The 17,743-nt window shown below is 46.0% G+C and overlaps 2 protein-coding genes and 2 long non-coding RNA genes across 7 annotated transcripts in view; 2 read left to right on the top strand and 2 right to left on the bottom strand.

Annotated features, from left to right (window-relative positions):
• Window positions 1-7,273, top strand: part of LOC119433467 (uncharacterized) — a 67,484-nt gene extending 60,211 nt beyond the window's left edge. For both annotated transcript variants that reach the window (XR_005188378.2, XR_007464468.1), the window contains one exon: window positions 7,065-7,273. This is a non-coding gene — a long non-coding RNA (uncharacterized LOC119433467). The remainder of the gene's footprint in view (window positions 1-7,064) is intronic.
• Window positions 1-12,866, top strand: part of LOC119432827 (uncharacterized) — a 129,270-nt gene extending 116,404 nt beyond the window's left edge. Inside the window, exon 5 of the mRNA XM_049659226.1 lies at window positions 12,154-12,866. Within this exon, the coding sequence (XP_049515183.1) occupies window positions 12,154-12,177 (24 nt within the window). The 3' untranslated portion in view covers window positions 12,178-12,866. The remainder of the gene's footprint in view (window positions 1-12,153) is intronic.
• LOC119433466 (uncharacterized) overlaps window positions 1-17,743 on the bottom strand; it is a 162,292-nt gene that overhangs the window by 37,062 nt on the left and 107,487 nt on the right. The window contains exons 1-2 of one of the 3 annotated variants that reach the window (XR_005188376.2): window positions 5,541-6,280; window positions 1,574-1,703 (exon numbers count right to left, since the gene is read on the bottom strand). Coding sequence is in view for 1 of the 3 variants with exons in the window: in XM_037700690.2 (XP_037556618.1) it covers window positions 1,574-1,703; window positions 5,541-5,567 (157 nt within the window). In the remaining 2 variants the exon portion in view is untranslated. Of the gene's footprint in view, window positions 1-1,573; window positions 1,704-5,540; window positions 6,282-17,743 lie in introns of those variants that run through there. The other 2 variants (XM_037700690.2, XR_005188377.2) reach the window with 2 other exon arrangements.
• LOC125941598 (uncharacterized) overlaps window positions 10,078-17,743 on the bottom strand; it is a 109,957-nt gene continuing 102,291 nt past the window's right edge. The window contains exon 5 of the long non-coding RNA XR_007464469.1: window positions 10,078-11,086. This is a non-coding gene — a long non-coding RNA (uncharacterized LOC125941598). The remainder of the gene's footprint in view (window positions 11,087-17,743) is intronic.

The raw sequence follows: 17,743 nt of genomic DNA, 5'->3' as shown, positions 1-17,743 counted from the left end.
CGTCACGAGCGAACTTTGCGTTTCACAAACTTTATGTTTAGTAGAAATTCCACCTTAAGAGGAAGCTTTAGCTCGCCACCAACTCCGATTCCACTTATTCAAATGCATGTAAAATGCGGAAATGCTTTTCTGAGATAACCTCTAGGCCGATTTTAGACTCTAAATAGCCTTTTGACTTATGGGCCTAAAGTGTTTTACGGATATCTCAATCCGTGAATTTGATCTAATGTTTTACAAGGGTTTTGCAAAAGTCTTTTTCACATTTACGTTATCTATTCAACAGCCATGTACAATACATCAATTTGTTCGCGTAGTTGTTCTATTAGATGCAGTTTACAATTTTCTGATACTGGCTTTCATTGCTGGGTTACAGACTTCTTAACTTATCAGTTTCGTTTCCTGAACATTTGCAATCATTAAAAAAATCCATCTCCTGAACAAAAATCACGATTTATCCTTTCCCATGCATTTAGATAGGAGCCCCCGAACTCAAGCTCCCTCTTGAGTGTGAAGTGTTATACGACGTTCTGGTGTCCTCGGTGTACTTAACGAGGCATCTTGCTTCGGTGAAACTAAGCGCCAGGTAATGGGTGATGTGCACGTAAAGTTGAGGGTGGTTGGGTTGGTTGAGGATTTTGTGATAAATTACATAGGCAAAAACTCCGGAACGTTAGGAGTGTTTCACGAACGCGCAGCATGGAGCCCGTTTTTCTGGCAGAAAAAAAAAATGTTACCCAGAACATTTGGCGAAAATGGGTGGAATGCTCTGAGAGATATGTTCGTGAAGGCCTTTGGAATGAATACTGCCACTGTTTTCGAAAGTGTCATACTAAGCGTTAGCAGCTAATTTACTCAATGATCCGAGATAACTCTATTTGACACCAACTTTATGCTTGTTTGAAAAGGGAGTCATGTTCAGTGCAATGTATAACGAATCTTTAACGTCAAATGCTTGATTAGAAGCGTTGTAAGCAAATATTAAACCACGTTTTTTTTTCTTAATATTGCGTTATACGAGGTTCGTAGTTCATTTACCCGGTGTTTTTGATCAACTAAAAACGGCATCTTGCTTATATTTTCTATAGTTGGAGGATTGTTTTAAATAGCGTGTAAACGAAATTCAAAGTGTGTGGACAAAAAATCGGCTTAGGAGAAAATTACGTGTACAGGCAATCCGAATATTTGTAACTGCATTTAAGGAACAGCGCAAAATGTATATCCTGCTGCCCCGGGTGAAATGTGAACGCCAAGGAGACCACATATGGATAAATGGAGGAACATTATGGCCAATGTTCCCGCAAAGTAAGACGGGTTTGGATGAATTACTGCATTTGTAAGCTTTCTTTACCAAGTTCCCGAAAACGTTATATGCTGTCAAGATTATAAATGATCTGTCATATAGGGGCAAGGTTCTAAATTTTGTGATTTTATAACAGGCAACTGAATTTTTTATAGCTACTGCTTCAAAAAAACAGCTTGGCTGGTAAATCCGTTGTGGTTCTACAAGGGTCACCCAAGTCTGCAGTATTTTTTTTTTTTCAAAGGCGAATGCGTGTAGCAAGTGCCGACTTACCTGCTTCGCAACCAGGTCGTTTTCGGAGGTTCACACCCGCTTTCTGATGTACGTTCCGAACCTGGTCCGGAACTTGGCTTTGTGCTTGGACGTCGTGTAGCAGGCGCGGCTCGCCGGAATGTTCTCGTCTCTGCGAAGACGGGACAGATGTAGAACCATGGAAGATCGTCTACACGGCGTTCAGCAAATGCTCTTTCATTCTGATCACGTGCCCCGAATGACGCTGTACCCAAGCATTATTGTCTAGCTAAAAATCACCTCATACGCGCAGATCAGCTACATGCGATAAGCAGTTTGTCGACAATGCTGATTGACTTGTGTCCATCCTTAAAAACGAAAGCCGCTTAATTACTGTTACGTCAAGAATGATAATTGACTAGCGTCCTTATAAAATGTGTACACATTTGTTTATAAAGTCTATAGACTTTCTACAGACTAATCGTCGTAGGCTAGCAGAAATCTATGAATTTATGACGTTACACTTCTTATCAATTCTATATACTATATACTATCAATTAGTATATGAAATGTTCACAGAAAATACCTATAGACACACCATAGAGTGGGAATACACATGAAAATATACATTGTATCGACATTTCTTTATGGATAATCTATGGACTGCGATTAAACAAATTTGGTATATACATATACCTATACTCAATCTCACAAGCTGTTGTCAGCACTGTGGCAGCTACACGTATTCTTAGTCAAAAGGAAGGTCGTATGCGCCTCGAGATGTGCTCATCCGCGCCGCGTCTGCTTGCCAACCTGTTACATGCTACATGGTTGGTGGATTGCGCAAAAAATGATTTGACACCGTAACCATAATCTGCGTTTATATGCATGCGACAGCAGGACTTCGCTTTACGTGTATGCTTTCCATGCAGTTATCTTGCAGCCTTCTTAGCAAGTAGTACGGGCGAATGCCCTTACAAACGTTCACTTGTGCCACAGCGTCTGCTTAGCGTTTGCTCGCTACCGTCAACCCGTGCCATGCTAGAGCGGGGTAGTAAATTAATGATGCATTAGGCCTTTATAGCGTTCCGCATCGTCAACGCATTACCAGTGCTAATGGTGTGGCGCCATCTGCTAACTAGAAATGAAACCAGTTTTACGACTTGGTGCCGCGTCTGTAGTCCGATCAGGGTGAAAACGAACAGCCGATCTCAATAATTACGACAAAACATACTAAATGATTTGACCTCAGCTTGAGATGAAACTTAGTGATGATGGATTTTGCCGCTTGTTTCTTGCTGACAGGTAGGAGAGCTAGTAAGAAGCGCGAGTTCGGATCGAAGTCGGCGCTGTATGGTTGCTGCAATGTTTCTATAAGTGATCGCGATTAGGGTGGCTATTACAGTTACCGGCGGTCAGTACTACAGTCATAGCCTCCTATATAGAAAGTATATAGGCGGCTATGCTACAGTAATTCTCGGTATACGACGTGCATGCGCAACGGTCAATTAGGACTGAATTCGCGCCGACACCGACGTCGCGTTAAAATGGGCCGTTCACCTACCAAGTTACGAGAGAGAGCGTGCAGAGTGTCGCGAACGGGAGAACAGGCCGCACAGACAACAAACAGTGGCGCGGTGACGCGACCGCAGAGAGACACTTTTAAATGCGAAGCATTTCTTGGCGAACATTTTGCCACTGTGATAGTATCTATCTAGCCGCCTACATCTTGGTGCTCTCATGGTCGTTTCGTTAACTTGGTAGGTACCAAAACTGGTATAGTATGACATGACGAACATAAATGTCATGACATGCGTGTCATTTATGTCATGATGCAGTCGCCTAAAATGACAATGACTCAGCGAAATAGGATTAACACTCAAAAACCACTGAAATGGGTTCGGACGTGGGTAGTATAAGTGAAGGAAACACAGAAGAAGCCATAGTCATGATAATGACTCAGCAAAATTGGCAATGACTCATCGAGAAAATATTAACACTCAGAACCCACTGAAATGGGTTCTGATGTGGGCACTAAGGGAAGGAAAAGGCTAAACGTTGATTGTCATAGTCATGAGTACGACTAATGCTTTCACCAGGTCTCTTAGGTCTAGCTAAAGGGACTCCTGAGGAACTCGTGACATGAATGTCATGGCATGCGTGTCATGTAGGTCGTGAAACAGCTGCCTGCGTCTTGGTGCTCTCATGGTCATTTCGTTAACTTATGCTCTCATTATCATTTGGGTAGGCTCCTCGCCCAACATCGATTCCCAGAGTGCGTGAATCTGCCGGCTTTTTTTTTTTTAATATTTGGGTAGCGCTCGCGGTGTTCGTTGCATGATTGTCCCTTCATACCAATGACACGTGGCACCCGTGTAGCGACGTGCGTAAAAGAAACGCCCAATGGTGGAACTGCTTCAAACAGGCTCAGACGAATAACCGAGCACACATATGCACAGCCCCACATGTTATACCACTGTGCGCATAAACGTATATTATTATCGCAAAATAATGAAAACGCAATTATTTTTTTCTCATTTGTTGGCTTGCTTACTCTACTTGACCGCGCAAATTATAACCACCAGAAGGCATAAACAACCTGTGCAAGCAACATTTGCATATCTAGCATATCCTCTCCATAAAACATTACTGATAGTTTAACTTTAGGAGGCAGAAAATTTGTAGAAGACAAGTAAGACAACACGTGTCCGTTCGAGTGCCTTCAGCAAATTATGATAAACAGTTCCACACAAGTTGACAAGCCGCGGCCCGTTCATTTTGCTCACGGCTATCTTTTCCCGCTGTGCGCGGTTGCAAGACATAAGATTAACAGCTGTCACCGACAAAAAAGTTTATCAAGCCGGAGCACGAAAACACCCTTCTGCGGCATCTATCACTGCTTCATTCTGGGCTTCTGGTACTAGCGGTCCAAGGCGATCCGGCGTTTCTGGTGTCGCGTTCAGCCGCTTTCAAACGGTCCTTCTTAAATATTTGCGCGATAAAAGCAGGCCATTACGAGCATAATCTACAAAGCACACTTCTGGTGGCAGATAAACTGCAGCAGCTTTATCCGTCAATATCACCGTGAAGCAACACCGCGTCTATAATCTGACGTCTCCGTTAGCGACGGACGGTATTAACAGTATTACGCACTGGCTTTGCATTGTCGAGCATGACGATGTTTAATGAATGCACACAATCGCTTCCTGAAGTGTCATGTGCGGTTTTCAATTATTCCTGTCCTGAGCGGATGGTTCCGTGGGCTAAATATGCTTTTGGCTACAACACCAGAACATTGCCCCGTGCCATAACTTTTAGTCGTTTTTGATTTATTAGACACTTGTTCTGGTGAATCTAGTGCAGGGTTGAGATTAACGCTACCCGAGAACAACAGCAAAGCATGCAACAAATGAATGCAGAAGCAATCAGACTTTTCGCATCTACTGTTACCAGTACCGAACCGAAAGCGTTGCTGATACGCTTACGAAAGTGTTCCATAGTAGGTGAAGCATCCATCTTTTCTGCACGCATCGACAGGCAGGTTGATAGGTTCGGAAAAGGGTTCCCTAATTAACGTCATTGTAAAAACCATCCTGCCCACCATACCACAGTCGCCACCAACCACATATAACCAGTTTGGAACTAATTTGCAATCTTGACTGTTTGAACAATCACAGCAGTCATCATTTACGGTGGATCGGATGGTTCGGACGCCTGGCACATATGTGCGTGTAAACAATTCAGTCTATCGTACGACAGTTTTACGAACATGGCAGTCAACCAATTACCAACGTACAGGTTCCTAGTCCGAGCTTGACGAGGTGTCGTCGGAAATATCGGATGGTTTTGACGCACATGTAACTCGTAAAATGCGATAGATCATTTCAAGATCTACCGCATTCCTGTTGATTCCAACGGCGCCGCGCCATCTCGGGCCGTAAGTACATAATTTCGCGGTACAAAAGTGCTTTCTATTACTATATTCACAAGAATAGTCAACGTAACTAACCTGGATAGTCGGGAAAGTCATGAACATTGCGCGAAGACTGCGGCGAAGCGCTCCGAGAACCTGCAGCACGGCGGCGAGGGAAGAGACTGAGTTATCAGATCACGTGAATGATGGCGTCATCGACTGATGTTGCCAGACGAAAAGTTAAATTCAAGCTGAAGCTCAACTTGAATTCAACGGGCTGGATTTTTAAGGCCACAGAGCGGGAACACTATGTCGCATGGTCCAGCAAGGGAACGAGGTGGCTTGAAGCCATCACGAAGGCTGTAGTGGTTGTGCAACTCTCCCTACAATTGAGATTGATTCTTTCTTTTTTGGAATTTGAGTGTTTCCTTCAATTTATTGCTTTCGTTTCCTGAACACTTATGTTCACATCGTACAAAATGTCGTGTCACTACTTTGCTCATTGAGCAAGCAAATTGCGTGTCGTTGTGTGCGTGTGTTGTTATTTGCTCATCTCTTCCCGTCATTTATTTATACTCAATATACAATCAAATGTTGCTAAAAGGGTGGTCACGAATGTTGCCGACATTTACGATATCATCAAATAAATGAAATCAAATCATTTTACTGCTTTCAAGTTGTGAAGCTTCGCAGAACTCGATTGCTTAAGCCTGGGTCAGTATATTCTGTTGACCTCGTACCCCATCTTTGTTTTTCGCTGCTGTCACGGAAAGAGGCCGACAGCGGCAATACCTAGGCGTTCGAAGCAAACGACAAAGTACACAAGAAATGAAATTACAAGAGTGAATGGCAGCTGCAAGCATGGTGCTTCACTCAACATGGGAATGGTGGTTTGCAGATGAATTTGCGTAAACTTCGCCCTTGTGCCTTGAAACGGCTTGGTGACTTTGCAAATTCATCACTTTCAACAATTATTTGGGGAATGCAGCGCAAACAAGACAGGTACAAAGAAAACGACGAACCCTGTACAAGCGCTGGCTTAACCTTTTACAACTTAGAACTGTTGTTAGTATGTGCTCGTCCACTGTATTCGCCTTTTCTTTGTCCCTGTCTTGTTTGTGCTGCATTCCCGTCAACTATGAACCATTTTGGTCAAATCAAAAACCTGCTTGACTTTCAACAGATTTTGTTCAACAACAAAAATTTGCATTCTGCGTTTAGAATTGTAGGATTGCTTTCGCATTCAGGCAGATATAGCATATGTGACTTTTAGTACCTGATTATAGCTGTGTCTCCCATGTTAATTATAAGCAACATGTGCACCACATATTCTACACTTCTGAAGACCCCGAAATCTTTCTGCTTCTTTCTGCTCACTTGAATAAAATAACGTGTGAGCGATGGCATAATCGAACCTTTGCCGTCGAACATGGCAGTCCGGTGCTCTACCCATTAGACCACGATCTTTTTTTCTTGTGTATAATCATAAGGCCACGCTGTTTTTAAACGAATTGGGCCACAATCGCACGCATAATTCTCTCGTTTCCAAGCCAGCGAGCTGATTAAAACACTCGGCGCGTGTGCGCCGTGCCACATTCTTGTCTTCTTTCGTTGTGACAGCTCTCCAACCCCAACCCAACCCGAGAGGCGGCCCTGCTCGGCTGCCTGAGCCTTCCGGCCCAACAGGCCATGGTCCGGCGTGTCAGGAGGGCGGCCACGACCAATGGGGTCCCTGAATAGGGACTCCACCTAGTATTGTAGGGAGCTGGCCCACTAAGGGCTGGTTTTCCGAACAACCTCTCTGTAAATAATACTTTAATAAATGTTTTCCACCACTTTGAAGCACCGTGTTAGACTACAATTATTGAGAGCGAAAGCCTTATATGTGTGAAAACACGTCCAAGACGCGAAAAGTACAAAAACTGTCCTCGTGAATGGCTCATACCCCCCTAAGCATTCATATTCATATTCAACAACCTAACCTAAGCATGCAACCCGAGATGTATGATAAAGATAGATGATAAAGCGAATCAAGTGGATGACTAAGCGAATTAACATGGACGGCTAAGCGAATTGACTGGATGACTCAACCGAGTTAAAGGCAATAAAATTAAGATTTATGACTAAGCGGTTTAAGAGGATGACTAAGCGATTTTAGAGGACGACTCAGTGTATATTAAGGGGGATGCATAAGCGACGAAGCGAATTAAGGTGGATGTCTAAGCCAATTAAGCGGATGATAAGCGAATTCAGACGGATGGCTAAGCGCAGTACAGTTCGCATAAGGCACTTGAGCTTTTGCCTTCAAGTCGTCTTAGGGTTAACATAACAGACCCTGTGAAAGCGTTAAGGGCCCCGTGTCGCCGAAAATCCGGTGTCGACGTCGTTGTCCGTTAGACTAAAATCATTTTGAACTATGCAGGTCCGCCGCGTGGCGCCTAGGCGTTACGGAACTAATTCAATTTCTCAAAGTAAAAGCCGTAAGAAAATTCGTTAAGTACGACTTACACACAACCCACAGACATGATCGCATCGGATTGCAATTTGAATATGCGAGAAAACATAATTTTGTTACGCGGAAACTCACGCAAACCCCTTTTATAGCTGTCGTTGCAGGTATGTCTTAGTGGGAGCGGCGCGATCCTCTCGCTTCTTTGCAACACCATCCAGATGGCGTCCGCCTCCTAACATGCGCGGCAGCGGCGGCGCCCGCCGTGCGGGGAAAAGAAAAAAAAAAGTCGCAGTTTCGCCCGAAAGGCGAAGCATCGATTGTGATAGTAAATTATTAGAGAGCTTTACGAAGCAAGGATAGTAGTTTAATGGGCCTTATCAAGTTGTAAACATTCGCTTACTAAATAAATAGACAAGCACGGTGTCACGCGGGCTCAGGTAAACATGAACACATCTCGATCGATGACCGCGGATACTCGCCGTGAAAATGCCAGAGTGAGAAAGCGCGCCAGCAGCAGCGGGCAAATTGTTCTTCGTACTGTTTCTCCTCTTGCTTCAAGGCCAACTAAACGTCGAAAGCACAGCGCATACGAAGCGACCGGTACTCGGCGCATGCACTTTGTCGCCATCGCAGATCGCTTTGAAGATGAGGCACGCGCGGGCACGCACTTCGCCCACATCGCAGATCGCTTTCAAGATACGCGCGGCCGCGCTGTGAGCAGCAGCCGACGCAGCAGTGTTTACGGCACGCACCCACCCACAATGAGGGATTCACTGAACTCGCCCACCATATCGTAAATCAGATTCTTACCTTTTACGTTTGAAATAGTCTATGTCCGCAAAAGAACAGAACGAGGAGGATCGCTGAAATGCACCGATTTTTCTGGACTATCGCCAGGATCAGCCCACATTTTTGCACACTCACACACGAGAAATGCACGGAAGCCTAGCCATAAACAGCTTCACTGTAACATTTCTGAGCCTCATACAAAGCAGATCAACGTCTCGCCAGCTCATTAAAAATATTCGTATTCATTCTTCCAAACAGCGCAGGCGTAGCTTCCCATACTAAAGTTCTACCGTGCTCTTGATTAGCGTCGCTTACACTCGTGGTATCATGCACATCTCCTGACCGGTGCTTATCTCCTTGCCTCGGATGCTTGATGCTGGCGGCTATGCTTTTTTTAATTCCAGCACTTGCATTTTTCTCCAAATATTTTCCGACTTCTCTAATAATTTCTGCAAGTTTCCGTAGTCCTTACGTCGCAGTTTACTGCAGGCAAAACTCGCTGTCGGTGCCGCAATCTTAAACACTGCGCATCCTTAAAAGGCAACAAAGGCTACAAAGCAACACTAATTCAATGTACACTGGTAAAATATCCAGACAATCTAGTTTCACTCATTCGGTGATGAAGGGTTTAGTGCTGGTAGAAACACTGAAGCGCCAAACTTCGTTTCCTCAAATTTCGAGATGACTAGAGCGCTGGCACGTCCGTGTGACGCTGGTGCGGAATCTTCAAGATGGCGGCGCCGCGAGTCATTCCTTTTGTTCGCTTGTCTTTTATAGTTTATGAAGCCTCCGATAACTTCGTCTTGGCAGTTGCAGGAGTGTTAACTTACTAAAGCAGGTCAACGTATTCCTGTTCTATAGTGTTCTTTCAATATGTTACAAGGAACAAGTCTGATATTCTTTCTTTTCAGAGTCGATACGCCCATGAAGAACTTGGAGGAATCATCCATCCGTTTTCACCATCATCAGCCTATATTTTTATGCTCTTTAATGTGTGCCTCCATGCTCATTTATAGACGCCATGCAATTTACAAGTGACTTCTCGCGCCATCTGCATATCTGATTTGGTGACAACGTGGTGCGTTAGCACTTGATAGATCCAGACTTCCCGCAGTCGTGCCCCAAATGCGGAGCCGATTCATGCTTTTTCGACCACATGCTCTCGCTGTGCCCAGCCCTAGAAGGCACTACACTTGCCACCAAGGAACGGTGGGAGGAATTCCTCAGAAGTGACAAGCACCACAACCAGCTCCAGGCAGTCAAGAAGACCCACCACATCGCAACGGGACTTCGCCTCCCGGTGCCATCGTGGGCGGAGCCATCGTCTTGACCTGAGTGAGCCTCGGCTCCCCGGGCCACAATTTCTCAGGACCAAATAAAGTTCTTGTCACCATCATGTAACTTTATTACCTGCTCTGCAGATTACTTTCGATACAGAAAAGAAGGAAACGCAGGTAAGTAATTTGGACTTAGTCTCGTTTGTTACTCTATTCCTGGGGAGCGGGATGAGGAAGGGAAAGAGAGGACAGGAGTTATTTACGCACACTTGAAAAGAGCCCTGTGGCTACAGTCGGACACCCCCATCTCCGCTGTCTTTGGGTGCCACAGAAACTTTCGTGAGGCTTTCCCGACTAATGAGGGTTAAGACCAAGCATAAGTATACTTACCACGTGTTCTAGAACGTTCCTCCCCTAAGGCCTCCACCTCAAATAGATCATGATTTATTGGCATCTCTTTGAAACGGTGCGGTAACAAAGGATATGGAAGCCCAGAGTGTCCAGATAAAAATTAACTTAAAGTTCTAATAAGCTCCATTGTTTAACACGAGTGGCGTGTCGTAGCGGTCCAGAGCACGAAACCAGCAGAGTCGTCTTCACGAAGAAGACGAGTCGTGTCCGGACTGCTGGCCAGGATCGCTAAATACGACGCAGGTCGATGCTATCGTCTGTACCGATGCCGAAGCTGACTTCACCATCTCATCGGACGCACTTGAGAATAACTGCACAGGGTCAACCTCCATCACAGTGCCACTCCGTCCTCAGGCGTCGGTGGCCGGAGCACCCTCGTCGTCCTCGTCCTCGCTTTCTCCACCACTGAGGCAGTGATGTTCGCCAGTGTTCTACTCTGCAGGGACACGTCCTCCTGCGAGCAGCGGCGGCGGCGAGGAATCCCCGAAACAGTGGCCGTCTAAGCTGCCGTCTTTCGCTGCATTCGCGCCGCCTTGCCGGGTCTGTAGCCGGGACCCAACTTTTTCACGGGACTCGGCCTGGTGCCCGGGGAAGAACCAGACTCCCGCCAATCGCGTTATTTTGGCCCTGATATCGAACCGGCACCCCTGGATGACAGCGGCGTCCCCTGCGGCTGGAGCTTCTCACCATCGCCTTGTTGCTTGGGGGACGGCCTGCACCGGAAAAAAATGGCAGCCATTCTTTTTACACGACGAAGTGAAGACCGCGTGAAACGCTGGTCTAGCACGTACAACGAACCTCACCAAAGTACATGCGCAGTCTTTATGGCCGGAACCACCGGAGTACCAGCTGCTCGATACAGGCACAACATTCTATTGAACGGCATTTGAAATATCGTAGCCTACGCGGACGCATTTGGTCATCGTGATTTATCAAGCACTGACAAAAAGATCGAAAATGATTATTCGAAATATTGCCGAGTAAAGCAATAATTTCCTTGCATGTAATTTATCCTACTGAATAGTGCAATGTGCGCTGTTTTTATTTTCTGTTCTACACTGTATTGGTGTTTCGCGAATTTACAGGTAAGTGCTTGTGCCGCAAGATTTAGAGGACACGTATGGCCCATATGCGCTCGTGCACAGCTTTTATGTCTGCAGATTGGCGCTGGTCACACATGCGCGGTGGTGTCGTCTGTAGTCGTTATTTCTTGGCGTGCTCATTCGAGCTGTGCCGTGCGCTTCACTTGAAATATCGCCGAAACTAGCTTAAGGACCCAGCAGGTGCTACAGCTGACTGTTGGGAACCATGCCCCTGGAGGCTGCTGCATTATGCGGGCTGCCTCTCGCCGCGACGAAGGCTGCGGAACGCCACACATAGAAATGCGACGTAGTGTTAATCTCCCTACAATATGTGAACAGAATGCGTGCAGTAAAACAGGTAGGTTCGAATGCTTTTCAAACAATATATCGCCGCGCTGCCTCGTCTGATAACTTTTGATGGGAATATATGGGTTTGAAGAGAATTGCATTGAAAAAGTATTCTGAAAAGAATTCGGATAGATGATTATCTGACTGTGCGGGCCACACTACTTTTCTTCCATTGAAACCATTGTTTGGGTCTGTCATCTATACTGAGTTTAAATTGTAGGCAAATACATATGAATTCGTTTTATAATCTTTTCTGGCACTGTGATTTTTCACTATTCCTTCCCTTGCATTCTTAAGTACACAGCATGGTTTACGACAAGTTAGCGAGTAATCTGGATGGCACTATGGAGGCACTATGGCTCAGGCCGACGTAAGCACGACATCGTTGGCTTCAATGGGCCTCCTTACTCACCTAAGATACTGTACGAGGCCGCCCTGGCGCAGAGGCTAGAAGACGCCCTGACAAACTTCTCCTCAGACTCGGGCATTGTCGCCGACACCGAGGATTACTGGGGCACCTCACCGACGCTACCGGACTTGTTGCATGGCCCCGTGGAGAGCAACCCTGTGGTGATGGCTGTGTTGGGCGGTGAAAAAGTGGTGAGCAGGATTCGTCCGGATGCCATGATGACGACACCATCGGATCCGAGATTGCCACAGCAGCAACAGCAGTCTGAGCACGAGCAGCGATACAACCTCAGCACGTACTGCTAACCGGAGTCGTGTGTGTGATTGGCACGTGCATGTGCTTGTGGGCAGTGCGCGTGTTCTTTTCTTCTTTGTTTTCCCCGCTTAGAAATTCTCGACGCATAGGACTTTTAAGAAGCAATCGTGTACTTAACTGAAATGGACTGGCACTTGCGAGGGACGGACTGTGTGTGTTCCCCAGTCCGTCTACCCGTCCACGAGAGAACTTTCTTTTCATGTCTCGGAGGAAAGCAGGTATAGAAGAGAGACCGGTTCTTTGAATCCTATGCATCTAGTCGTCGAACACAACAGTGGAGGGGGAAGTGCTACTCGCTGGCGAGAGCAGAATTGGTAGAGCCATTCTTGCTTACCACCCGTGATCGGAGAAAAGCACGAACATCTCTCGAATCCTTAATTTTAGAAAACAATATGACGAGAGACTGAATGGTGCTGTTTGCTAAAAAGCCAGGTCTAATCGACGGCTTTGTACATTTCTTTTATTATTGCTGTAAGTACAATGTAAATCTAGACATTCGCGCCTGTATTTAAATGTCCTTGTTTCATGTTGTCTTTTTTTTTAATTCCTTTTGGATAATGTTGCAAGTGAACCAAGGAGAAGAGCAGGCTGGTTGTTTTTGTCAGTGTCTTGTAATAAGGCGTGTGAGAGCTACTTTCGCAGTTTCATAAGTCACCTGTTGCTATAAGCAAAGCGTCACCAAATCACCGACAGTGCTGTACATAGTATAACGGAACAAACATTGGTTGCACAAACTCTATTTTCTTGCTGCCACTTCGGTCCTTGTGCACGCCAAGCTTGTCATCCGTGACCAGTCCAATTTTACTCTAGCCGATTTTAAACAAGATCTGCTTCCAAAATAAAAAATGCAAACAGGGAAAAAAAAGAAAGACTCAAGCTTGGCATAGGCAGCATTCGTGTCATTTTTTTTTTCTTATCATCACAGTGTGCTGTCACCTTTCATGTCTTGAATGGGACCCCCATTGATACATTCCTATAACCATCTCAAATTTGAAGCACACAAGCAATTTACAGCAGCCTATGCCTTAGAATATCAATAAAGTCTCTATTTCATGTGGGAGGCTGCAGAGATGTTGCAGCTAATCTGTGATCCCAATCATTGCCTAAGTTATCCAGAGAAAAGACAATGTGTGTATCTGCATTAAGGAGAGGTTTCGAGCGATTCAAGACTGCCGGAATCTGTTAAAAATTTAATATGTTCGAAGTTCTTGCCTACGACGGCTCCGGTGTCATGGCTCGAACAAATAGCGGTCATCTACCGGCAGCATAGAAGGCTGAGTGAAATTGAAAGGTATGTGGCCTTTCTAGCACTTGTTGTACTGAAGTGTGCCAAATAAAAAAAATGTTTGAAATCTTGCTAAGCTGTTTACAGTTGTTACTTCGTCAGGCTAACCAGGATACTCCCATCATCAGGGGATGTGCATAGCCTCAGCTGCAGCAGGCAGCATGGTGGAATGACTGCTCTAGAAAGGTTTTGTTGGTCCAGGTTTTAATCCCCTGACCCGGAGCCATTTTTATTCAACTGCGAAGCCTTCCTTCTGAGAAAACTGTATGGAAATTCCTTTTTGTGCTACTTCCCGTACACGAGTTCTTTTCTCAATGGCAAATGAATGAATGAATGAATGAATGAATGCAGGGAAATGTCTCTTTACTAAAGAGGCACTCAAGATAAGCAATGAAGTGTTTCTGTGCGGCAAATGAATGAATGAATAAATAAATGCAACGAAATATCTCAGTTTATTATCGAGACAGCCTAGAGAAGCACCGACATGCAGGGTTTCAAATTTCAAATTTTTTCTGTCTTTGGGCCTTTTATTTATGGATTTTCTTTGTTGCACAGAAATTTACAACAGTTGTCAGTACAAGTCTCTGACTGCGTCAGGAGGCGATGTAATCCAATTGCTTTTCAATAAACAAATATCTCTGAGCACGGGCGCTGATAACCCATGTCATCACCGTGAACTCGATGGAGGCATTGCCACGAGTATTTTTGCGCCTTTCCTTACTTAGGAGCCTCCACTGATTTTAAGGTGGAACATTATGTACTTGAAAATAGTGCAAAAATGCTCACTTTACGACATGCCAGCACTTGCACGTGCAAGAGAAAAGGGGAAAAAGGAACAAGAAAGCGAGTCACTATAGTACAGTCTGAATCACACTTGTCAGTAGTCATCGAGTGGCCGGCAGCGCCTTTGTCCGCAGTTGCTACATTGTTACACTAATGTTCGTCCTATAGGACATGGACCCAGCATGCGGATTGACCATGCGCGGTCTCATTGCGACGTGACGTCCAAATTGACCGATTGACCTCTCTAGACAAGTGTGGTTCATATTGTACATCAACATTGTCGCTAAGACTTTTGAACACATGTCCTAAACCAACACAGAAGTCTTACGGAAACGAAAGCCATCATTTCAAGGCAAGACTAAAAAAAAAAGGTAAGTACACGATCATCCAAAAATAGCGACGGACACCCAAGCAAGCGTGATGCAGACTGCAAGCTCTGTAGAACGGTAAGACTAATTAGACGAGCCTCCATGATCCTCGAGAAACTCGCGAACCACGGAGAAAGGTAAGAAAGAAACGGTAAAGCTTGCACTAGGCCACGCAAAGCTCGAGACACAGCGAAGCTGGCCGATCGATTGCGTAATAACCTCAGAGATACCTGGCATAACCAAGCTCAACTCAGGCATAGCCAAGGCCGAACGTATATAGCTGCTACCAAGTTCAGCCTAGATACTACCAGGAGGCGCAATCGATCGGCCAGCTTCGTTGTGTCTCGAGCTTTGCGCAGCCTAGTGCAAGCTTTGCCTCCCCATTACGACGACAGAACAGAAGTGAATTTTCGCGCTGGAATGATTAGCGGTCACACAGCCAGCTGTTGAAGAAGACGACGAACGCGAAAGCAGTGGCACGAGCGCGTGCCGAGCAAGAGTACGAGCGCTAACCGAGGGGCACCAACGAGCCAGCTGCGGAAGAAGCGGAAGAAGACGACGACACTCGAGTTAATGCTGATTATGATTGTTTCGTGAAACGCGCAATTTTTACGGCTGGATTACACAGCTTCGCTCTTAAAAGAGAATCTACGGCGTCTATATAGGGCGAACATTCATCACATTTTTGGCTGTGCCCTGGTACTCGGGATATCAGGCACAAGATGCTCAAGGAGGCCAGGCTGCATGTTCCAGAGGATTTTAACTGTTGGATAAAGGACAACGGAAGGGTGCCTCCGCCATGACGTCACTTAGTCATGCACCGCTTCGCCGTTTCATACGGCCGCTCGAATGTCAACGCAAGTACCGCCCATGGTTATGCTTCCTTCGAACGCCACTGTAGCACTGTTCAGTAAATGTTGTCACTAAATGTGTCTGCAAGCGGTCAAATATACACACGAAGTGATGATTCGGGTTATCGCTTAAAAGACCGAAGTCTCTGGTTTTTAAGCTATCTATCACCTATATGTTCACGTCGCAATCGACGCGGATCATAGTATACTGATATCTCGTTTCATGTCGCTCAGGTTGATATTTAAATTTGTTATGATAACCTTAACTGGGCCGGTATTTTGTAGCGATGCCTTTAAAGTAATAATGCCTTTTCGCGCTTATCGCGCTTTGTCAGTGGTCAGAGCGACGGTCCGCTCACGATATCAACGGTGATAACGCGAGCGGACCGTCGCGCTGACCACTGACAAAGCGCGATAAGCGCGAAAAGGCATTATTACTTTAAAGTCATCGCTACAAAATACCGGCCCTGATTAATCAATAACTAATAAAGCGAAAAACATTTCTGCGCTTCCCACGTACATTCTTTGCCAAAGTATTGTTACGTTTCAACCTGGACAAGCGCATGCGTTGGAAGTTTCCCACTAGGCGGTCCATTCATCAGCGCGCGCAGCGACAGCAATCATTCGTGTCATGGACTGTGACGCGCTAAAAGGAGCTCGCGTCGAATCAACATCAATGACCACCATCGATGTATACGGTAATTACCGTGAAGATTACTGCCAAATCCTGATCCTGTCAAGAGGGCCGTCACGCAAAGCCCGCTAATTGATGAAAGCGGCCGTCGTCGCACAAAACCGTGGGAACAGCTTCGAGCTAAGTTTCCCAGGTGGCCACGCATGCTACTCAAGAATGCGGGGACGGGGGTGTGGCTTTGGAGGCCGGCCCGGCGGAACGGATTCAACGATTAAAATTGGCTGAGCTACCGACACTGCCCCAGTTCAGTCTCCTAGGGAAGACGACGGTATTAAAAGCGGAGTACGTGTGGTGCAGTGAGAGTGGTTCTGGTGTGTCCTGATGCGAACTCAGACGTTTAATATGCTCCTGATGAAGTGGACTTCCGTACCAGGGGCCAGTGTACATAGTGTAAATTCAACCATTTTTCCCTTATTCTTACTACTGGACGTACTCATCAATGGGCTTGCTGGATTCCTGGCCCAAACGCCACCTCGAGCCGCAACAACATAGACTAAGTGAACTGCGATCGCCAGGCTGCACCGAGATAACGCTTCATTCATTATTTCACTGAAGTCCCAAAGATGATAACGACAGGTGAAAGCATGCGTCGGTTTCACCGCAATATGTATCATAAGGGCTGCGAAAAAAACACCGCATATCCACGGGGTGAATGATGATGAGTGTGCGAAGCTCCGGAGGGAATCATCGGTAAACCGTGAATCTTCCGTGTAATTCGCCCAGTCTCGCCGCACTAAATCGAACGATTGCCTTCCACCAATGGCACGTGCCATATGTGACGTCATTCCTATTTTATAACAGCGCCCTTCATTATAATTGCACCATCTCCCGCTTAAGGGGACGCTAGCACAAACGCGTTAGAAACGTGCAGTACTCTCTAGTAAGGGGGAGAGGCCACAGTGTCTTACGCAGCCGTTTACACATGCCGGAACGTGCACCGCGTTTGCCGACGCCATCACATGACTGCTGAGAGAGTATAACCCCCGTATTCATAAACGCTCCTCGACTTGAACTTGACTTGCCACCGCCTTCAACGCGTTTCGAACGCGCTGCCCAAGGCGGTGGCAAGTCAAGTTCAAGTCGAGGAGCGTTTATGAATACGGGGGGTATACTCTCTCAGCAGTCATGTGATGGCGTCGGCAAACGCGGTGCACGTTCCGGCATGTGTAAATGGCTGCCTAAGACGCTGTGGCCGCTCCCCCTTACTAGAGAGTACTGCACGTTTCTAACGCGTT

This window comes from Dermacentor silvarum, chromosome 11, assembly GCF_013339745.2.
Source record: "Dermacentor silvarum isolate Dsil-2018 chromosome 11, BIME_Dsil_1.4, whole genome shotgun sequence".
Taxonomy (NCBI): domain Eukaryota; kingdom Metazoa; phylum Arthropoda; class Arachnida; order Ixodida; family Ixodidae; genus Dermacentor; species Dermacentor silvarum.
This window is presented reverse-complemented; position numbering and strand designations above follow the sequence as displayed.